The sequence below is a fragment of the Phascolarctos cinereus genome, unplaced genomic scaffold (genome assembly GCF_003287225.1).
Source record: "Phascolarctos cinereus isolate Bilbo 61053 unplaced genomic scaffold, phaCin_HiC Scaffold_9;HRSCAF=440, whole genome shotgun sequence".
Lineage (NCBI taxonomy): Eukaryota > Metazoa > Chordata > Mammalia > Diprotodontia > Phascolarctidae > Phascolarctos > Phascolarctos cinereus.
Genome location: NW_027556402.1, coordinates 216,692,694 through 216,715,513, shown reverse-complemented (window position 1 = coordinate 216,715,513; position 22,820 = coordinate 216,692,694). Strand labels below are relative to the sequence as shown.

At 42.6% G+C, this 22,820-nt stretch overlaps 1 protein-coding gene across 6 annotated transcripts in view; it reads right to left on the bottom strand.

Annotated features, from left to right (window-relative positions):
• Positions 1-1,421: 1,421 nt before the first annotated feature.
• Positions 1,422-22,820, bottom strand: part of TEAD1 (TEA domain transcription factor 1) — a 317,833-nt gene continuing 296,434 nt past the window's right edge. For all 6 annotated transcript variants that reach the window (XM_021001876.2, XM_021001875.2, XM_021001877.2 and 3 more), the window contains 3 exons: positions 20,558-20,698; positions 13,765-13,917; positions 1,422-9,474 (listed from right to left, as the gene is read on the bottom strand). In XM_021001876.2, coding sequence (XP_020857535.1) covers positions 9,361-9,474; positions 13,765-13,917; positions 20,558-20,698 — 408 coding nt within the window. In that variant the 3' untranslated portion in view covers positions 1,422-9,360. The remainder of the gene's footprint in view (positions 9,475-13,764; positions 13,918-20,557; positions 20,699-22,820) is intronic.

Genomic DNA, 22,820 nt, shown 5'->3' with positions numbered 1-22,820 from the left:
TTAAGAAAGGACTTAAAAAAATTATACTAGTCAGAAGCTTATGACCTAATCTGCAAGAGAAATCCTTATCAAGAGTCTCTTAATTCTGTAACCAGGTGTTTCCCTTTTTCTGATCAGCTCAGGAAGGACTCTTCCCTTGAAATAATTAGGTCAGTGACTGAGACCAGGTGAGGGGCCCTTGACTAATCCACCTTGACCGGATTAGGGCAATGCTTCACCTAAGAGAAGGGAGAAGTCTCTTTGATGACTTCAGTTTATGGACGTTGGGGCAGTACTGGTCAGCTGGAAAGGAAAATTCATGGTTAAAGGGGAAACGATGAAAAGGAGGTGAAAGTTAAGTGACTATTCTTTTGTGTAAAAAAGCAGACCATGAACTGATCTGCTGCCTGAAATCTACTTACTCTTGAGTGTTAAACATTACTTATTCAAGAATCCTATGGGATTCCAGAATACTCTAGGGAAAAAGATGGCCAAGGGAATGAATGAGCAGAGTCTGCTAGTTTGGGCATTTCTTTCTCTAAACTGAAAAATGCTTGGATTAGGCTAGTGATGAAAACAAAACTGTTTCTGGCAGGCTTCCCCCTGCAATGCAAAGTTAAGGCATTAATTTTTTTCCTACAGTATTAATATTCAAGCTTGGACTTTTTATGTAACTAACTACTGGCTAAAAAAACCAAAACCAGGCTTGCCCCAGTAGCCTCTGGCTGATTCTCACACGGCATATGCATGTGCCATTCACATACCCCTTAAACTTCAAAGTACCAAAGCATAGCCTTCCTGCATCCCATGTAGCAATGGAATGGCTAGCTTTATTGCAGGTCTTCACTGGTCATCTTCCTTATTCAGGTATATGGGTTGGACAAGACGGCCTCTCTGGTTCCTTCCAAATCTGAGATTCTATGATCCTATCAAGAAACTGGCTAAGACTGACTTTCTCTTTCAGCACTCCAGACCTGGAGTCCAGTCCAGAACGCCATCTATCTAAGAATAAAACTCGAAGTCTTTAAAAATGCTCCCATGGTGATTCAGATGAATTGGGTTTGGTTGCTGGGCTCCCCATTAGGGGGCACTGGCTTCCCATACTCCTGGACTGCAACCAAGGCAGAGAAGAAAATGAGCATGTCAGGGACCGGATGTCTTCTAATAGTTTCAACTATACTGCACGAAACACGTATAGAAAATAGCAAGCATATCTCTGCTTACAAGAGCTGGGTTGAGATCATTTAAATGTCCTGGGCAGAATTCAGCTGAAAGAATCTGTCTAATTGTTGCATGAGAAAGATGGTATTCATTCCTTCTGTTCTGAAGGGGATGGAAATCTCTGCCCTTTATTGCATCTTTTGGCCCCACTGCCTCCCCCCACTCCCCAATTCTCAGCACTTTGTTTGCAACAACTCAGTGGTTTTTTGCAGATGAAAAAGTTGACCCACACTTTGATTTTCTTTATTTTCAATCGATACGGTATGAATACAAAGTTTCTAGAAAGCTACAAAAAGTCTACCACTTCCTCAAGAAGGCATCAAAATGTGTCACTTTGCAAAGACATGAAAACACCTGCAGTAACTGACACAAAAATAGCATTTTTAGAGTGATGAAATAATTGCACTTAACTGGCATGGGTATTAAAGTTATCACACATGTACCGCGAAAGCTAGAATACATTTTTTTTTTACAAAGCACTTTATAAAAAAATTCTCTGCACACAAACCCTATAATTTTCATATTACTATCATACTAAAGATAAATTCACTTTAAAGCCAACACTTAAAACATTTTGAAACAAAAAAGGTACCAGTACCTACACACAGACAAATAACAAATACCAGAATACTGTACTGCCAAGAGATTGAAGTGAACTTCTTTTGGAACTTTCTGCAATTAGGTTAAAGAAATACGTGAGACTTTCTCTACCCTCCCTCCTCCCCCAATAGGGTCCCCCCCCACCCAATCTAACAAAAAGGAAACGCTTTATCAAAAGGCAGTTTCCACATCAAGTCACCAGCAGCAGTACAATCATAAAGTAACCACTGACCATATATGAATATGCTTAAGTCACAAACCCATTTTTATACACATTACACGAATAAACATAAAGTGAGAGTTCCATTAAGTCATTTACAACGTGAACAGATGCACATGGCAAAAACGGGTTTACGTAAAATGTATGGATAGTAAAGAATTAAAGGCTATTCAGGTTTTTTTTTGTTTTTTTGTTTTTTTACTGTTATAAAATTCTTCTGTCATTTTTCAGGCACGTACTGTATTTATTTTATTTATTTATTTTTTCTGCGGTCATGAGCCTGAAATAAAAAGGCTCATAAAAAAAAACGTGTCTTTTAAGGAGGTAACAGGGAAAAACATCCTTTGTCAACCAAGGTTTCAACAGCTAATTGACACAATGAAGATTACGAATATGAAACTGGAGAAGTCAGAGACTGGTTTCCAATTGGCTTGTACATGAACACTAACAGCTTCTTTTTCAGAAGAAAGAGAAGATGAAGAAGAAGAAGAAGAATGCACAATCTGACAATCGAAGGCAGACAAAAAAAGGGGCAACCTGAGAGAGGTCTGAAACTGGAATCTATAACGACCGATGATTAATGATAGAGAGATTAAATATCATTTAAAAAAAATCAGATCAAACATTTCAGAGTACTCGGACTCCAAAATAAAACTTCACAGGGAGTAAGAAAGCCAATTATATCCAAAGAGTTAGGACAAGAAAAGAAATATAAATATTTCAACTATCCTCATGGTGGGTTGACTTCTGCTAGCTGTCTACTGGCATTAAATATTAATCATACAAGCTTCACTTTGAAAGATATAGGTGATGGATTTAATCAGGCTGGAAAGCTATTGCCAAATGAAACTGAGCTAAAAAAGGGGGAAGAATGGGGAAACAAATATTGTTAGAGCTTCAATTTCTTCCAAGGCAGGGTGCAGTACAAGATCTATGGTTTGGAAATTCAAGTAGCTAGCTAGCTTGTGTAATGTTTGAACAGAAATGGCCAAACGTTAGTGGCATTCCAGATAGGTTTCTTTTCATATGTAAATCTTCATAGTACAAGAATTAGAGGGTGAGTATGGAGAGAGAGGTACAGAAATCAAGTGATCTAAAATAAAATTTCAAATTTGGAAAGAGTATTCTCATGATAGACACCATGCAGGAGCGGACAATGTATGTCAAAAGTTCATTAAGTGACTATAAAACTGTTTGTAATAAAAACACCTCTCTTCCAGGTTTTGGTTGGGCTGGTGTTTTGCCCTGGTCCCCTGGCCCAACCCCTCACGTTCATTTTTGATATAATGTATGGCCTGGATCTCAAAAGGTGCCAAAAGCAGACAATGACTTTGAGGAGTCGCCTTCCTTGGGGCTGAAACATTTCTTGAAAATGCTGAGCTGTGAATGGTGCTCTTTGGGAGGTTTTTCAAAGCACGTTCAGACATCCCACTCAAGAGTCAACATTTCCAGGCTTAAAAAAAAAGCTGGTTTGGATTTGACTCACCCTACTTCACTTTGGTTGTGTACTTTTATCTCAGTCTGGTGCTTCCAAATTTCCAAAGAGTCTAACTTTGTAAACAAAATAAGTGCACATTAGAACTAGTAGAAAAAAGGAAAGCCTTCATAGGAACTGAAATGCTCAACAGAAAGGAGACTGAATGAACCCCAAGTTGTAACATTTGTCCACGGACAAATGGTTTCTGTGGTTCGTGTTCCACAGACACAAAAGACTGGGCAAGGAGCTGAAAAAGGGAGGATGGGTCATCTGGATACGTTAACATCCCAGTTACTGGTCTTCACGGCGGTAAAATGATGGTGGAGAGTAGAAGGTTCCGGACTGGACTATCTGATGACTGGTGGCCAGCAGGTTACCATACACAGTGCTCTCTTGTAAATGGAGGCCTAGAGTTTTGTGTTTTGTTTTGTTTTTTTCCCCCTCATTCCAATAAACCAAAGGCATTATGGTGATCTCTAAATATTTTTGGTCTCTCTACAAATTATCATCATTATGGCAGCACTTTTCTAAGCTGGAACGGCAAACCAAAGGCACTTTCATGCTAGAGTGAAAATTCAAAAATAGTTAAGTATTTGGTCGTGAAATTTAAAAGGCAGCATCATAAGTACTTTCCACGGAAAACTATGAAGTTGTAACCTTTCATTTTGGTATATACATTTAAGAGCATAATGATGGGATTGACTTGTATATAATTTCATGTTTTAGACCAAGTAGTCAAAAAAAAAGTTTCCGGTGGAACCAAAGAAAACAGGTGCTCATTTTTTTGTTTGTTTGTTTTTTGAACGGAGCCAATTTGTAAAATAAGGTCAAGGACGGCTGTAAGAAAAGGCTGGTGGCACGTACGTCTAAGAGAACACTAAGGCACTGCTTACTGGAATGCTTTGGCAGCTGTGAATTAAAAAGTTCCTAGAAAAGTAACAGTTATAAGAGAAATGCTTCCAGCTTACAAAAGGGCTCACAGGTTCCAGGCAGCCTTTTTGTACCACACACCCCACGTTGAACATCCCAAGGATTTAAGGCTTTTCAGAATGAACGTGTGCAGGGCTTAGCCACATACAGAAAAAAGGTGAAGAAAAAGCCATGCAAACACTTCCTCCTAAAATGACACGTGAACAACACTGATACACAGGCTTGGAGAAACCTGACATCAGGACAGACGCAGTACCGGAGCATAGAACACTGTACCTGGTTTGTAAAATGGATTGTTCTATCGTTATACAATTCAAATTGTTGACTGTCCTATAAAAAAAACAAACTGCTAAAGCCACTATGGTGTTGGGAGTCCTAGGGAAGATTTGGCTTTAAAAAAAAAAGTAGTTTGAGAATCGAGGGTGACCTTTGGGCTGTCAGGATGCCGTGCTCTTGCTGATGGGATGCTCAGCATCAGAAACTCGTCTACAGGAGCCTATGGTGGAAGGTGAACCATATACAATACTAAGTAAAGGGCTCATCAGCTTTACTACGTGCATAGCCATGATGTGACTATAAGACAGGGTCCTCAGTCAGCAAATGATACTCAGATGGAGTTGTGTCTTAGAAAGATTGATGTCACGTCTATAAAACAGCAATCTTGCCCCTTCTACAGCCTCTCCGATCTCGAATGACACCCTCCTCATGCCATTTATCCCCTCTCAAAGTCTGGGTGATCTCTCTACTTTCTAAATCTTCCAGGGTCCAATAAAAAAGTATTTCCCCTGGAGTGTCTATAGAAGTCCTAATGGGATGGCCTGGGAAGGGAAACTCTGGCAAGGCTCCAAAGGAAATTCACCAAGATGGCAAAGATACTAGGAATGAAAGCTCTGAGGAATGATGGAAAGGGATGATGAAGAAAAAGGACTCTCTTTCAATAAATGAGGGTGGACGACGGGGAACCAAGCATTCACCACCTCTACCAGGAAGCAGACAGGACTTAACTGCAGCAAGAAAGTGATGAGAAAAGACGTTCTGGGAAAAGACAAGCATAAGTTACTCACTGGATGTCTTTTACCTGGTGATTTTTCCATGGCCTTTGGCAAATCACTTAATTTTCGTGGGCCTCTGTTTCCTCATCTATAAAATGGGGTGAGGGGGAATTATTGGATGAGATGGCTTCTGAGGTTTGAATAACTGTAGGTTTACAATCCTCTATTTCTTCTCCACCTCTGCTGAGTGAGGTAGTCCTGAAGCCAGGATTTGGCAACGTGGAATAGGGGCTGGTTGTCGTCCTATGCGCTTGAAGAGGACCAAAATAACATCACTATGTTGGGGTCAAGGTATATAGTGTGTCTGACTGTGGCTGATCAGACCAGCAGGCACTCGGAAAGCTCTTTCACAGGTTGGACACATGTCATGGTAAAGGTGCTGGGACAGAAGGGGATCTGAAAACCACAGTCCCAGCTTTGACAGGTAAGTTTGTCAAATGTCTTTGGCCCTAAGTTTCTTCCTTTTGTAAAATGGTGGGTTAGGCCAAATCATTGTTTCCAAATTACCAGCAAGAATTCATTTTATTACTAAAGGCCTTTACTTCGTAAAACCTATAAACATAAACAAACCTGCTGACTGTCCCACTTTCTACATTCTGGGGCTCACAACTTCTGTTTCTTTCTTCCCAGGTCCCCATCACCACTCTCATGAGATCAGTCTAGTATGGGATGGGAAACGCTGGACTACATGACCTCCAAAGGGCCTTATTAGTGCTAACCTTCTGTTTAAGACAGTCTCCAAAGCAGTCCCTGATTCTATGCTGGGTCTTTCAGGAAAACAAATGGGAACGGAGTTGTGTCTGAGCGCCTCAGCTTTCCTCACCGCCCAATTTAGTGTTCTTTTGTCAATACACACTCATTTCAGGAAATAGACGGAGGGACCCCACACTCCCTGGTGAAAACTGGCATGACAGAAGGCCTAGAAAGAAGGTAGAGGGGACCAGTGTTTCAGAAGACTGGTTTATCACATGGGTCTCATTCCCAGAGGTTTTTAGTTAGAGGAAGAAATGACAAAGGGGAGCCAGCAGAAAGGCCTTGGATAAAATTCTGTAGCTCCCTGCAGGAGGATTTAGGGGAGGACAGGTTGCTAGGAAGAGATGGAAGAAACACAGAAGCTTCTGCTAAAGGAGGCCACAGCACAACCAAAAGGTCCCTGCCCTAGAGTGTGTGTGTGTGTTTAATGAGGCAACTGGGGTTAAGTGACTTGCCCAGAGTCACACAGCTAGTGAGGTCTTCTGCCCTACTGTTGAGAAGTGCTGGATGAGAGAAAGCTTCAGCTTTGGAAAAATGAAGGATTAAAAAAAAAAACCACCCAAAATTTAAAAAGAGATGATAAATATCAGCGTTTTTAGCAAAAAACAACCCCAAACCCACTCACCAACAGCCAGCAAAGCCCCAAACAAAGATTGAAGGAGCAGAAGGAACAGAGAGGTGGAATTCACATCAAAAACCACCTGAGTGGTTGGTCACACAATAGTGTTGAGAATGAAAGATGCCCACGTATCAACAACAGTGACCAGGGTGCTATGAATCCAGCAAGAGAGGCCTGGGACACCAAGAAGTGGTTTGTTTGGCTAGGTTTTTTTTTTTTAAATCCCTTCTATCTGGTACTACTATATAACATATTTCTGAGTCTCCGTGGGATTTTTTTTTTCTTTTTTGTGCTTTGAAAAATAGATTGAAATGCCCCTCCCATTTGCTGGCCACACAAGTTGCTTATGCCTCCCTCCAAGCACAACTGCCTGAAAGGGTAATGGGACCACCATGGGAAGAAGGTGGGCAAGATACCAAAAGTCTTGGTTCAGTTTTAAGTTACCAAAGCTTAAAGTTGCACAAAGACTTTTGGGACACCATGTATTTTGGAGACAGCCACTTAGCCACAGGACAAGAAGATGTAATCCAAAAAGACACACGCAGCCTTAAAACAAAGGGCCACCTGTGAGCGGCTGTGAATAGGCCAAATGAGCCCTGGAAACAGGAATAAGGACAACATCTGGATCTGGCCTAAGTTGAGTACAGGATTTGTAAAAAGGACTGGAGCCCAGAAGCATTTGTCCTTCAGCTCCGAAGACACAGCTACCCCCCATAGTGCAGCACAATGTGCGATCTCCCAGCTTGTCTTCCCAGGGACAAAGTGCACACCTTTGTGAAATGTTGGGTGTGCTAATAAGAAAAGAAAGAGATTTAGAATCAAGGACCTGAGTTCCAATCTTGACTCTGCTACATACTGGCTGTGTGATGCCAGGACAGTCTTGGTCTTTCTTGGTCTCAGTTTCTTTATCTGAAAAAGGAAAGATCTGGGAAAGATGTTGACTAAGGCCCTTTCCAGCTCTAAATCTGACTCCTAGGCTAGGCTTGGGTAAGAGGTTGCACCCTGCAGCTATGAAGCAGTTTTTATGTGGGTGGTAAGTGGCACAAAACTGGCATTCAATAGGCAAAGAAGGAAGGAAGGAGCACCATGCTCTGTAACCTGGGCCTTTTAATGACCTACATAGTAGCAGAGTTGAAAGAACCCAAGGGACATTATCACTCTCCCTACCAACTCTAACTGCTGAGTGTATCTGGGTATTTGAAGAGGGAAGAAGTTAAAGTCTTCTACAAGAAAAAAGCTCCCAAATGAGCTTGTTTCAAAAGAACGAGCATGGGCACATGCACCAGGGTTAGTCACAAATGGTGTGCCCAAACCTTAAGGGGGTTAGCCAGCACACAGAATAGAAGGGTTTGAAGAAATGTTCAGAAAATTCCTCTTGTCTGGGTCCACGCAGGGACCTTAGCTATTAAGGTGCATGTGGGTCTGTTAAAAAGTCCAGGTGGGCTTGGGTTGTTCTGGGTGGCATCCATACTAAAGCAGATGAGCCTTTTGGAATTTGGTCTATGAAATCTTCTTCCCACCACAGTCCTCTCTCTACTGTGCAGCTAACAGTGCAGTATTCATGCCAATTTTTTTTAATTCTTACTTTGTTACTAATAATTGTAGTGTTTCAAATTCTTCCACTCAAATTAATAGAAAATTTAGTTGTCCATATAAAATATAACTGCACACACGACTACAACGTAACTTTAAACTTTCAGTATTTACCTACTTATTGCAAAACAAGCCATCTTTTTCATTAAATAATCAAATCTTCATATTAGTACAATACAATTTTATATTTTTAAATACACTCTATATGTTATGGATAAGGATGACATTTTCTTTCTTTGCAATACCTGTTCAGATGTTTAATGGATTAGAGAATTAGTTTTAAATGGTGAGGAAAAAATACAATTTTGCCTCATTAGGGTCTTCCTACCAAGTGTTTCTTAAGGCTACATTGTAACATTTGGTTTCAAAAAGGAAAAAAAAAGGTTTCATTTAAAAAATAATTTAGTGAATTACATTCGTTTCACCCTAATTAGTTACAAAGATAATTCTAAAGTTTCTTCACTTTGTCTACTCATTTACATTTATACTTAAAGTTTCACTTTAATTTTACTTGCATCTTAAAACAAGTACTTTATGTTGGAAAAAAACTAAATACATTTGTATAAATGCTGTAAATTTCCCATGGCAAATGCTTCTGTCTTAACATTTTCTACCACAATTAAAAACAGGCCTCCTCAGACAGAGACCTCCGTTTCTTAAGTGTCATCTTTCCCAAAGAAGTATGGGTTACAAATCTGAAGAACACATCATTTTAGAAAGAATTTTTTTTTACAACTGTACCAGAATTTCACAGCTACAATGATATATGAACACATGAAAAATGACTGACAAGATTTAGAAATCCGTGGGGGCCGCCCTGGGCCAGGGGCCCGGCCACTTAGTACTGAGGTTTACAGTCTGTCGTTTCATGATGACGTGTGTATGTGTGTGTAGATGTATATATAAATAACCGTGCTCAGTCCTTTACAAGCCTGTAAATATGGTGCTGTGCTCCATGTTCACTATTTGAAACTTCAAATACACAGGCCATGCACAGGAGGGTTTCTTGTGTATCCCTGTTCGTCACCACCTGTAAGAGACAGATCGCACACACGGAGTGAGGAGGGTTCTTGACAGGTGCATCCTGCAGTTCAAATTTCATTCACTCAGTGCTACAACAACCACCATTCATTTGAAAATAAGTATGTGTAAGTTCTGGCCAATGGCTACATAACCTGCTCTGAAAGAATTGCCCAAAGAGATGTTTCAGATAAACTAAGGATTTTCACGTGGGCCCACCTGTAACTCTGGTGTCCGGGGGGGGGGGGCAGGATGATGCTCTGCAGAGCACAGAATCTCAGAAATGGAAGGGACCTCAGAGTTCATCTTGTCCAACTCAGACCTAGACAAGAAGAACTCTCCCTAAATCGCAGGTACTTTCATGGCTCCCCACTTTGGCAGTCTGGTGAAGCCTATGGACCCCTTCCCAGAATCATGTGTTTTTCAATGCTTAGAATGAAATACTACAAAGCTACCAATTACACAGAAATAGTTATCGAAATATTTTTAAGGACAAGTTTGTGGAGCCCAGCTTGAGAAATCCTCCTCTATGGTACCCCAGATGAGTGGTAGACTTGTGAAGAGGTACCCACTACATCACACCTCTTGAAGCAGTCCATTCCCCAGTGGGGCAGACCTAATCAGGATATGTTATTTCTTACATCAAGTCTAAACCTCTCTATAACTTCACCCATTGCTCCCAGGTCCGACCTTCAGGGTCAAATCCAATCCCTCTTATTCTCAGAAAAAGCTCTCGATTTTCCCCTAAACCTTTTCATCTTCAGTCCAACATGAGTTGTTTTAATAAAGCTACGTATATAGTTTAAACTCAATACAAATAAATAAAAAATAAACAGAAATTAATAATAGAAATAATATTTATAAATATGGAAATAATACAAATGTAAATAGATAAGCTCCAAACCTCCCTCCTACCTTATTGCTGCAGAGGGCAGCACCACCTGCCAGTCCCCTCAGTTTTCCAACCTAGCAGTCATCCTAGACTCTTCACTGTCTCTCACCCCCATACCCAAGCTGTCGTTGAGATCTGTTGATGTCGATGTCTTTGCAACATTTCTCAGATATGCCCCCTTCTCTCCCCTGACGCTGCCCCCACCCTGCTGCAGACCCTCATCCCCTCACACCTGGATTACTGCACTAGCTGCTGGTCAGTCTGCCTGCCTCAGGTCTCTCCCCACTCCCCACTGCAGTCCATCCCCCACTCAGACACCAAAGTGATCCATCCATGCACATGTCATTCTCCCACTCGATAAACTCCAGTGGCTTCCTGTCACCTCCAGAATCAGATATAAAGTCCTCTGCTCAATGTCCAAAATCCTTTATACTCTAGCTCCCTCTTGTCTTTCCAGTCTTCTTACACCTTACTCCCTGACACTTCCTCTTCCATCCAGTGACGCTGGCCTCTGGCTGTTCCATGAATAAGACACTCCTTATCTCAGCTCTGGGCATTTTCTCTGGCTGTCCCCCATGGCTGGAATGATTTCCTTCCTCATCTCTACCTACTGGCTTCCCAACCTTCCTTTCAGTCCCAACTAAAATCCCACCTTCTCCAGGCAGCCTATGCCAACCCCTCTTAATTCTGGTGCCTTCCCTCGGTTAATTACTTCCTATTTATCCTGTATATAGTCTAGTTCGTATTTATTTGTTTGCATGTTTTCTTCCCCATTAGGTTGTAAGCTCTTTGAGGGCAGGGACCTTCTTTTGCCTCTTTTTGTATTCCCAGCACTTAGCAAAGTGCCTGGAACACAGCAGGCACTTATTACATGCTTACCGATTGACTGATTGATATGTCATATCTGTAATCTTGGGACAATTTCCAGCTGATCAATATTCTTCCTAAAATGTAGTGCCCAGAACCGAACATAAGATTGTAATGAGGTCTGACCAGGGCAGGGGCCAGCAAATGGGACTGTCACTTCCCCCTCTGTGGATGCTGACTTCTCTCTATTCAGCCTGTGATCGTCTCTTCCTTGGTTGGCCTATCAAAATGAGGGTTCAACCTACCAAAACTTCCAGGCCTGACCCCCTCAACTTGTATTTGTGAAGTTGGCTTTCTGAACCTGAATGTCAGACTTTGCATCTACACAGATTACTTTTTTTAAAAAAAAAATTAGATATGGCTCCAAGGTTTAGCCTGGCACTTCAAATGCTTCAAAAACTATTAATGACTATCATCCCGGTAAGCTACACTTTGCGGCAGAGCACTGAAGACGTGAGTTCAAATCCTACCTCAGACACTGACTAGCTCTATGTCCCTGGTCAAGTCTCCTAACCTCACCGTGTCCTTAATTTATTCATCTGGAAAATAGAGACAATAAAAACTACTTCACAGAGTTGTTGTGAAGGCCAAAGGAGACAGCACATGTAAAGTACTTCGCAAACCTTAAATGTGCTATAAAAAAAACCCTCTTCTCTTCCTTTTCTTCTCCTCTCTCCCTCCTTTTTCTTCTTTTCTTCTTTTTCCTCCTCTTTTCCTTCTTCTTCTTCCTTTCCTCCTCCTCCTTCTTCTCCTATTTCTTTTCATTATTATAGACTGCAGCTCCTCTATGCTTCGGTAGATGGTGTTATGGGTTACAGTGGCCCAAAAATGTGTCACCCAATGATCAACAGTTCACCAAGGAGTTTCCTGGCTCTCAGTAGGGCTGCTCCTTGGGGGAAAGATGCTGAACTTGAAGACTCGACATTCAGAATTATCAGAGCTTGAGCTCTGTCAGCACAGCCTTGAGCCCCTGGGTCAAGCATGAGGCACCAGAAGGCTTCAGGACAGGACTGGCTCATCACATTTAAGAAACAGCTGGCATGAGCAATTCAACAAACTGGAGGCATTTGTGTGTGCTTCCTTCGATAATTACTCACTTACAAGGGGAAAAAACTCCTCTCATTTTATGTTATTACTGCATTGCATTTCAGAGCAAGCAGTGCTATGATCTAGCATCATGAAGAAGAGGAGTATAATGCCTGGAGAAGTGAAGGGCTGGCTGGCCACTGACCTGTCCCCTACCATACTCACCAGCTCTTCTCTCTTCCCTTCCCTTCCCTCTCTCTCTGACTCCACTCCCCCTCTCCCTTTCTCTCTGTCTCTCCCCATTTTTGCTTCTCTCTCCCTGATTCTCTCTCTCCCCCTCTCCTCTCCCCTCTTCTCTCCTCCCCCCCCTCCCTCCCTCCCTCCCTCTATTTTATGTGGGTTAGGCCAAATGCTCTCAGCTGAAGCCTAGATGTAGACCCTGCCTCCAAGCTGTATTCCTTTGAGCTCTCCTTCTCATCAGGCACCCCCATAACAATAATAAAAGTACAGAGACATTGGGGTCAACTGCCCTCACATAAAGCTTTATGTCACTGCAGATACATGGTGTCCTTTGACATTCATCTCCAGCCTAGCCTCCCACATGGCTGAACCTCTGGGCTTTTCTTTCTTTTCTGCAAACTGATGAGAAATAGGACTCTTGAGCTCTATTTTCATTTTGGGGCAAATTCATGTCTTTACATACAGCACCATCATCACTGGTGACTCCAGAGTGGTTTTTACAGTACAAGAAGGTTCCTGCAGTTATTGGAACTCTAATAAACCTGCTGTCTGGTTGGCCCTGGGAATGTATTTGGGGACAATATTCTATCTGAAAAGAGAATTAGCACCTTGCTTGGAAGTCACCTACAGAGGAATATGACCTATTGAAATTCAGAGACAGAGATTTGAGCACCTGCTAACCTCTCATTTATAGGATCCCATATTCGGAGCTGGAAGGGACTTCACAAGGCATACAGTCCAGCCCTCAAACTCAGGCCCGCAAAACCTGGGTCAAATCACTTAAGCAACAGATCCATTCTTTCCCCTGTTCCATGTTAGCTGCTGCTTCCCCTCACTGACTAGCTCAAACTGATTGAGAGACAGCTAAGTGTTGGCAGGAAGACCTGGTCCAAATCCTGCCTCAGACACTAGCTGTGTGACCCTGGACAAATCACCTAACCTCTACCAGCCTCAGTTTGTTCCTCTGCAAAATGGCAGTAATAATGGCACCTACCTCCCGGGGTTGTTGTGAGGATCAAATGGGGAAATGTACGTAAATTTGTAAATTTACATTTAATACCGCAAACATTCAATTGCTACATAAACATGAGCTGTTTTGTGTTTGTTTTATTGTTTACAGAGCACTTCCCTTACAATAACCCAGGGAAGGCAGTGGCACCTGCATCTCCCCCCATTAACAGAGCATACTTTGGCCTCTCTCTTCCAAATAAGGGGAAGAGTGGGAAGGGATGAGAGGAATTATCCGGTATGGCTGGAAATGAGTTATCCCCTTACCAACAAAATTGTAAAGTTTTCCAAGACGCTGTTCATCATGTACTTCTCTGGCAAGTGCTTGAGCTTGTGGATGAAGTTGATCATATATTCACACATCGGAGAGCGGTTTATTCTATACACAAATCGGCCATTCTCAAACCTGGCGTATTCCGTCTGAGGAGAGGGAAAAGAAGGTGAACACTTCGGTACGTTTAAAAATACACATGACAGCTGACTACTGCCCGATGATTCCTGCAGTGCCCCATGGGGAGAGAGGAGAGGAGATGAGAGGAGAGAGAGAATGGGAAGGGGAGAGAGACAGACAGAGAGAGAGAAACAGAGAGGAGAGAAGGGGGAGAGGGAGAGGGAGGGAGGAAGAGAGGGAGGGAAGGGAGGGAGAGGGAGGGAGGAGAGAGGGAAGGGAAGGGAAGGGAAGGGAAGGGAAGGAGGGAGGGAAGGGAAGAGAGAGAGAATGGGAAGGGGAGAGAGACAGACAGGAGAGAGAAACAGAGAGGAGAGAAGGGGAAGGGAGAGAGAGAAGGGAAGGGAAGAGAGAGAGAATGGGAAGGGGAGAGAGACAGACAGAGAGAGAGAAACAGAGAGGAGAGAAGGGGGAGAGGGAGAGGGAGAGGGAGGGAGGAAGAGAGGGAAGGGAAGGAAGGGAAGGGAAGGGAAGGGAAGGGAAGGGAAGGGAAGGGAAGGGAAGGGAAGGGAAGGGAAGGGAAGGGAAGGGAAGGGAAGGGAAGGGAAGGGAAGGGAAGGGAAGGGAAGGGAAGGGAAGGGAAGGGAAGGGAAGAGAAGAGAAGAGAAGAGAAGAGAAGAGAAGAGAAGAGAAGAGAAGAGAAGAGAAGAGAAGAGAAGAGAAGAGAAGAGAAGAGAATGGGGGAGAGGGAGGGAAGGAGAGAGGAAGAAAGGGAGGGAGAGAGGGAGATAGAGAGGAGAGAATGGGAGGGAGGGAGAGACAGAAACAGAGAGGAGAGAAGGAGGGAGAGAGGGGGAGAGAGAGAGACAGGGAGAGAGAATGTGTTTGGGAGAATGGCAGCAAGGGTCAAAGGTGAATTCCATCACTGGGCTTCTCTTCCTCAAGTACTAGATATCTAATTATTCCCCCCCAGCACTAACCCCAAATGAACACCTCCCCAAGAAGGGTATCCAGCAGTATTTAGATAGAAAGCAGAGTTGAGACAGTGGAGAGCGAAGCAAGTTTCAAAACAGGTTCCCCTTCTGATACTTGTCAACAGCAGCTCCTGAGCCCTACCTGGCCTGGAGCCATAGAGTCGCATGTGACATTAGTCAGTTCATGCCTTTTCACCCAAAGCAGTGAGGATGAAGGCAGCCAGAGAGAACAGAAGGGCATGTGAAATGCCAGTCTCTTAGCTAAATACACAAAGGCACTATCCCACCCCAACCCCTGCAGCCATCTATCTCTCTGCTGGTTTTGCCCCAGAGCTGAGTAGCTTCAGAGGCAGAATTTTCAGGAGTTCCTCTGCTGAGGTCTATAACCAAGCATCCCGCCATTACCTTAAATCCCACTGGGGCATTTACTAGCTATAAGTGACCTGCTGATATGCAGATCATTTGAGCTGGATTCCTTGTTGATACTTGTATGACACACTCCATTTGCTGATGCTGGCTGTCCTCCATCACCCACCTCTGGCCCTCCTCACTTCTGTCTTCTGGCTTACCTGGCTTCCTTCAAGTTTCAGCTCAAATACCATTTTTTACAAGAAGCAAATGCTTTTTTAATGCTAGTGCCTTCCCTCTGAGATTATCTCCACTTTATCCTATATGTAGCTTGTCTGTATAATTATTTGCATGTTATCTCCCCAATTAGACTGTGAGCTCCTTGAAGGAAGAGGCTGCATTTGCTTTTATTTGTCACTATCCCCTATGTTTACTGGGGGCAGCTAGGGGGCGCCATAGCGCATCGAGCACCAAGCCTAGAGTCAGGAAGACTCATTTCTCTGAGTTCAAATCTGGCCTCAGACACTTCCTCGCTATGTGACTCACTTTCCCCTGTTTGCCTCAGCTTCCTCTCTGTCAAATGATTTGGAGAAGGAAACCACTCCAGTATCTTTGCCAAGAAAATCCCAAATGGGGTCACAAAGAGGTAGTACTTTAGATACTGTGTGCATACATACATACATACATATTATATAATCATTATATATCACATTATGTATAATAACTGAAAATATCCATATCTACATACACGTTTGTCATGCTTATATACATTATCTTGAATCCCTCATAACAACTTTGTGTCGTACCTGAGGTACCTCAGATACACACACACCCACACACACCCCAAGGAGATCAAATCAATCAATACTTAAAAGAAACTAATTCAGACTATTCACCAAAAGGACAAATACTGAAGCTGAAGCTTAAATACTCTGGCCACATAATGAGAAGACAGGACTCATTTGAAAAAGATGTTGGGCGAGATTGAAGGAACAAGGTGAAAGGGAGGGCAGAGGATGAGATGTATAGATAGTGTCATGGAAGCAACAAACACGAACTCAGACTTTGGAAGATAGTGGAGGACAGAAGAGCATGGCGTACTATGGTCCACAGGATCACAAAGAGCTGGACACAACTGAATGAACAAATTATAACAGCCATCATATATATGTGATATACATGTATATATAAATGTCAGTTATTATAAACCCCAACCAAGGGGACTGGGAGTTTTCAACAGAGACACGAGCAATGCTCTGATTGTATCAGGAGTTCCCTTTTGCCTACAAATATAGCTCACCAAAACTAGGTTCCTCTAGGCTTCCAGCCCTGTCTAATATGAAACTGCCATACAACCAAAATAATCTCTTTAAAATTCTACTTGTCCTGCGATTTCATGCCTTTGTATTAGAGCTCTATCTTCCTGAAATGACCTGCTCTACCACCATTTCTACCTGTTGAGCCTCTTCTTATCTGTCAAGGCCTGGCTTGAATTTCACCTGCTCTAAGCCTTCTCTGATCTTCCCAGGCAGAAATCATCTCTCCTTCCTCCAAACCCTAGTAGCATTTAGGTTGTACCGTTTCCCTAACACTACCTTCTAATCTAATTATTTTTAATAATAACAGGTACTTGCTGAGCTGGCGGGGTACTGTTGGATTCTAGGATGGACCAGTACATGGGCATTTATACTGATGGCAGATACAGTTTTGAGCAGCATCTCCCAGGAGTAGCATAAAAAACTCCAGAGTGACTATTCAATAAATGTTTGTTAAATGACTTGTTAACAAGAATGCAGTGACCAGAAAAATCCCAATTTAACTCAGAGATTATCAAAAAGCATCATAAATGTTACAGCTGAAAGGGACCCAGAAACATCATCTAGTCCAAAACCTTCATTTAAGAGATGGAGAAGTGGGCCTTATGAGTTAGTTAAATGTGATGTGGCATCCAAAAGAGGTAATGTTATTCTAGGCTGAGTTTAAGAGAGGTAGAATATCCTGAAGGAGGGAAGTGACGTTTCTGCTCTACTCCAGCCTGGTCAGCTCCACCCTGAGTCCTGAGTGTCACATTTTAGGAAGGACAGAGCCAAGCTCATATAAATCTATCTAGAAGGGGGCAACTAGGATGGGGAGAGAGCTAGAGAACATTTGGAAATGGGCCACGGTTTAGCCTTGAAAAGAGAAGATGTTGGGACGTGACTTCCTCCTCGCTGGAGACCTTCATTTAAAAGAAGGGGATGCTGGGGACATTGAAGAGAAGATTTCTTGTTCATGCGCAGGTGCGACCAGTCTGAGGTTGAGCTCTGAGAGCCTACAAAATAGCTTGGCTATGGGTAGACAACATGTCATTAGCAACTGGGAGGGGAACTGGAATCTGGCTTGATGGCTGAGAGGCCCTCATCTAAGAAATGTGCAAACTATGGGTGCTGACAAAAGTCTGCCTAGCCTAGGGTCTATTTGCACAGGTGTGTTTGCCCAGCAGGGGAAGGGAGAAAACAGACAGTGCTTTGGTCTGCAGAAAGAACCTTCTCTATTTACATGTGGACTTGGGGGTGTAAGGGTAGATCAGAGCTATAATTTCATTGGCATAGGAAACTCTCTGCACCAATTAAGAAAGCTATCAGCTCTAGAACTTATGGTCTTTAAAGAGGAGACAAGGAGAGATTAGACAACCTGCCTAGGGTTACACAGCTTGTGAGATCTGACCCCCAAGTATTACTGACTCCAAGTATGGCAATATCTCTACTATACCATGTGGACTCTTAATTTCAATAGTTTTCCCTAATTAATCAAGCTCAAAACCCAGGAGTCAATCTTTGCCTCTCTTCCATTTCTTTTCTTCTTCTATCCAGCCATGAACTCTTCTTTCTTCTACATGTCTCTCATATACAGCCCTTCTCCTTTACTGATGTTATCACTCTGTCCCAAGCGCCTCAATTCTAAATGGCTTAGCTGACTTCCTGGCATCTTTCTAACCTCTCCTTGCTCCAAATCATTCCACGTCCTTTCATCACTGATCTTTCTTAAAGCTTTTTCTCATCTTGTCTCTTCTCTGGTTCTGAACCAGTACCTGTTGATAATATCAATTTCAAACTCCCCATCTAGGCATCTCAATTCTTCCATCACATGGACCCATTTCACTTTTCCATCTTCTCTCTTACTACTTATTCAGCACAAGTTCTGGCCATGGGTCCCCCTCCTCTGTCTTTACTCATTTATGCCTCCACTGAGAGTCAGCATGAGATAATGGTCAGGGGACTAGCTTTCCAGTCAGTCCTTCCTCTGACGCTCACTAATGATGTCTACGTGGCAATAACAAAGCTTCAACCCCCTAAGACTAACAGACAACCTGCATATTCTATATTTGAAAGACGAGGGAATTTGGACATTGGCAGTTCTCTACACAATGCTTCCACCACCTAGAATCCCTTCCTCCTCCTCTCTGCTTACCCTTCAAAGGCATTGGGCACGTTTGCCACCGTGTTCCTCCTCTCCTTCCCCCTCTCCTCGCCTAGCTCTTGCTCCCAAACTATATTAGCCAGCATAGATATTTGCTTTCTTAGCTCTTATAACATATCTAGTATAATATGGAATTGAGCACTTAAGAGCAGACTGCCTTGTATCATGCTCAGTCCATTTCTGTTTATCTCCCCAGGAAGACTCATTAAAGGCAGGATCAATGTTTTATGTATCTTGGGTATCTTCCACAGGGCCCAGCAGAGACTGGCATGTATTAGCACTACATACACCTGCCAACAGACTGACACAAGGCAAAAATCAACAGCTAAGATAGAGGATAGACAGCTGGACCTAGAGGCAGGAAGGGCTGAGTTCCAATACGGATTCAGACATTGACCAATTGTGTATCCCCTGGGCAAGTCACTCAATCTCTGCCTGCCTCAGTTTCCTCATCTGTAAAACAGGGATAATAACGGCACTTATTTCCTGGGGTTGTTGTGAGGATCAAATGAGATAATCCATGGAAAGTATATTGCAAAGAACCAGGAGGACTTTGTACACAGTAACAGCCACGTTATGCAATGACTAATATTGTTAAACTGAACCCTTCTCAGCATTATAGGATCTAAGACATCTCCAGAGGCTCGGGATGGAAAATGCTGTCCACATCCAAAGAAAGAACTATGGAAGTCGAATTGCTATCACTTATTTTTACCTTCTGCTGAGTTTTGTTTCATCTTTCTGATGGTTCCTCCTATTGGTTTTAATTTTTACTAACAACTTCACTAATGTGAAAATATGTTTAACAGCAATGTAAATGTAAAGCCTATATCAGATTGTGTGCTGTCTTGGGGAGGGTGGGGGGGAGGAAGGGGGAGAAAAATTTTCAACTCAAAAGCATATGGAAGTGATTGTTGATAAATCAATAAATTAATAAAATTGAAAAAAAAAGAAAGTATATTGCAAACATGAAAACTCTATACAAATGCCAGTTAATATTATCATTATAGCCATAAACTGAACAGAGGTTACTAGAATTCATTATACAAAAATCAGTGGCTTATCCTACAAAGAGAAACACAATGGATCTTGGTCCTGGATGAGGAAACCCACTTACATGCTCTCCATAAAGAAGTGGACGACTACAGACGCCGGATGTTCTGTATCCTACTGGTGTATCTGCTGGTTTTCATGAAATGCTTTTCTTCATTATAAAGGATAGTTTTGTGTGGGGGAGGGGGAGGTAGAATTATGAGAAATGACTGCAGTGTAAGAAACAAAAACTATCGATAAATCATTGAATGAGAAAAAAAATACAATGGTTTGGTGGCTGGGGATATGAACCTCAAAACAAGAGGCAGACACCGACAGATCTCTGATCCCAGTTAAAGAATGAAATCTATTTTCTTATCCACTGTAAGTCATTTTGGAAAATTGAGGTAATTGCAGAAGTAAGAGTCAAATGGAATGCTTCAGGGAATGGCTCTTTGATAGATGAATTGAATTGTTGTCTTGCGAAGGCTTTCCTGAAGCCACAGGTAGCAGAACAAGCCCGAGCTGCCCCCTCCCATCTGGAGTCTTGGTTAAGCCAAGACATGCTGGAGGTCAGTTTCTGCTTTACCATCTGTGGGGCATAGGGGCTTCAGGTCAGAACATCTTAGGCACAGAGACCTCTAGGTGAAACTGAACACAACCGATTCTCCTAGCTGCTTTATAAAGTGTTTTCTTAGAAACAATGAATGAATAACAGTAGGAGAGGGAGAGGAATGAGACAAAACAAAAAACAAAACCAAACAAAAACCCAACCCTCTGCCTTACACATTGCAGCCCTTTATCCACAACCACAAAGAGGAAAAGAGGCTTTGCGCCTGAACGAGATGACCCAGCTTACCTCTACCTTCTCCACTACTTGCTTCCCGAATGAACAGACTTTGGTAGAACAGGTGATGGTCATGTTCTCTGAGCTCTCATACTGACTGGTCACCCCATAGAAAGCCCCTGCATCATCTTGAATGTTGCAGTTTAAATCCGCCTGTGGGCAAAGGTCACAGAGGTTGAATTAACCTGTCATCTGGCAACATCAATGTGACAAGTAGTAATGAACTTAGTCTCCTGAATACGGGGTGGGGGTGGAGAGGAGATAGGGACCAGAAGGGAAGGGCGGATGAAAAGGCCAGAGCCATCCAGAAGCATCTGCAATGGCCTGAGGGTCATTTTTCTTTTTATTAAAGACAGCACTGGTGAGATTTCCTTGAAATAACGAACAGCATACACCTGTTTTGCTCTTTAAAAAACTCATTCTAGAAAGCCTTACATAAAATAGTGTCAACGAATTCTCAAAAGAACCAAACCAATTCACTAGTTACAGAAATGCTGAAGGAAACAGAGCATAATCTGAAACCCAAAAATGTAGTTGAGAACAACTGCATGATGGGAGAAGATGGTACCCAGCCCTGCCCTGCCCTGCCCCGCCCTGCCCAAGGACTTCCATGTCCACAAATGCCTGCTGGGAGAGAAAACAGAAATGAAAGCTTGGCTTCAGTTCTATTCTCTCCTTGCTACAATTCTCTTTTCATGGTCTCATCAACTCCTATGGGTTCAACTCTGAGCTCTATGCAGATGACTCCTAAAATAACTCATCTCTCACTAGCTCCACTCTTGCATCTCTAACTGCCTGCCGGACAATTCCAATGGACGATCCCACAGGCACCTCAAACTCAAAGTCCAAAAGAGAACTCGGTCATTTAACCCCTGAATCTACCCTTCCTACTGGTTCAACCGCTTCTGTTGGGGGTACTACCAATCTTACAGACTCTGCAACTTGAGTCATCTTCGATGTTTCACTCTCATTCAACTCCCCTTAATCCAACTGCTTGTCAAATTTTATTGATTCTAATTCCCCCATGGCTCTTGTATTCATAACTCCTTATCTCCCCTTCATTCTAAACACCCTAAGGCAGACTTTCATCACCTCTCTCCAGGACTATTACCAGTAGCCATCTCCCTGAATCTAGCCTTTCCCTTCTTCAATCCATCCTCCCCAGTAGCCAAAGGAACACCTCCAAAGCACAAGTGTGACGAGGCATTAGTGGCTCATTATTACCTCTGGGACCAAACATAAACTCCTCAGCTTAGTACTTCTAATACTTTACAACCTGTCATCACCCTATTTTTCTCTATTTTTTTATACATTATTCCCTTTCGGGCATAATATGGTCCAGCCATATTGACTTTTTTTTTCCTGCTATTTTTCACATAATACATTTCATCTTTGATGCCTTTTCACAAACTCTCTCTCAAGCCTACAATGTACTCCCTTCCTCTGACCTCCATATCTAAAAATCCCTAGCTTCCCTTAAATCTCAATAAAGAGCCCACTGCTACATGAGGAGGACCTCATGTTCACCTTCCTTATCTCTAGGTCCTAATACTTCTATCCTCTGGAAATTATCTTGTATTACTTTGCATATATATAATGTATGTATATGTGTACATATTATATCTCCCACTAAATAAAAGCCCCTTAAGGGCAGGGGCTCTATAATTTTGTCTTTGTATTCTCAGTGCTCAGCGCAGAACACACAGTAGGTGCTTAATCAATACTAATTAAACTCAAAAGTAATCACAGCAGCTGCTGATATTTATCTGATGCTTTAAGGCTAGCTAAGCACTTTCCACGATGACTTCCTTAGTCCTCAGCCCCACAAAGTGGGTCCCTTCCATTACCCCCATACTATAAATGAGGAGCTAGGCGAAGAGAGATGAAGATTCCGCTCGCTCAAGGTCACATGGCTATGCCCTTGGATTAGTCAGGATGAACTCCCACAAGTCAAGGATTGGATTCAGCGCCAAGAACATCAAGAGTTCCAGATTCATTTACTTTTATTATGGGTGAAGCAGAATGATAACATCACCATCAAGAGCTGACATTTCTCTTGCTCTGCAAGGTTTGCAAAGGATTTCACATGGATTGGCTTTTTGATTCGCACGAGGATCCAGTGTAATCAGTATGACAGGGATTGTTACTCCTATTTTACAGGTGAGGAAAGACAGACACAGAGAAGACATTAAGTTATGTGCCCAGAGTCACAGAACTAGTATCTGAGGTGGCATTTGAATCCAGGTCTTTCTAATTCTAAGTCCAGCACTCTAAT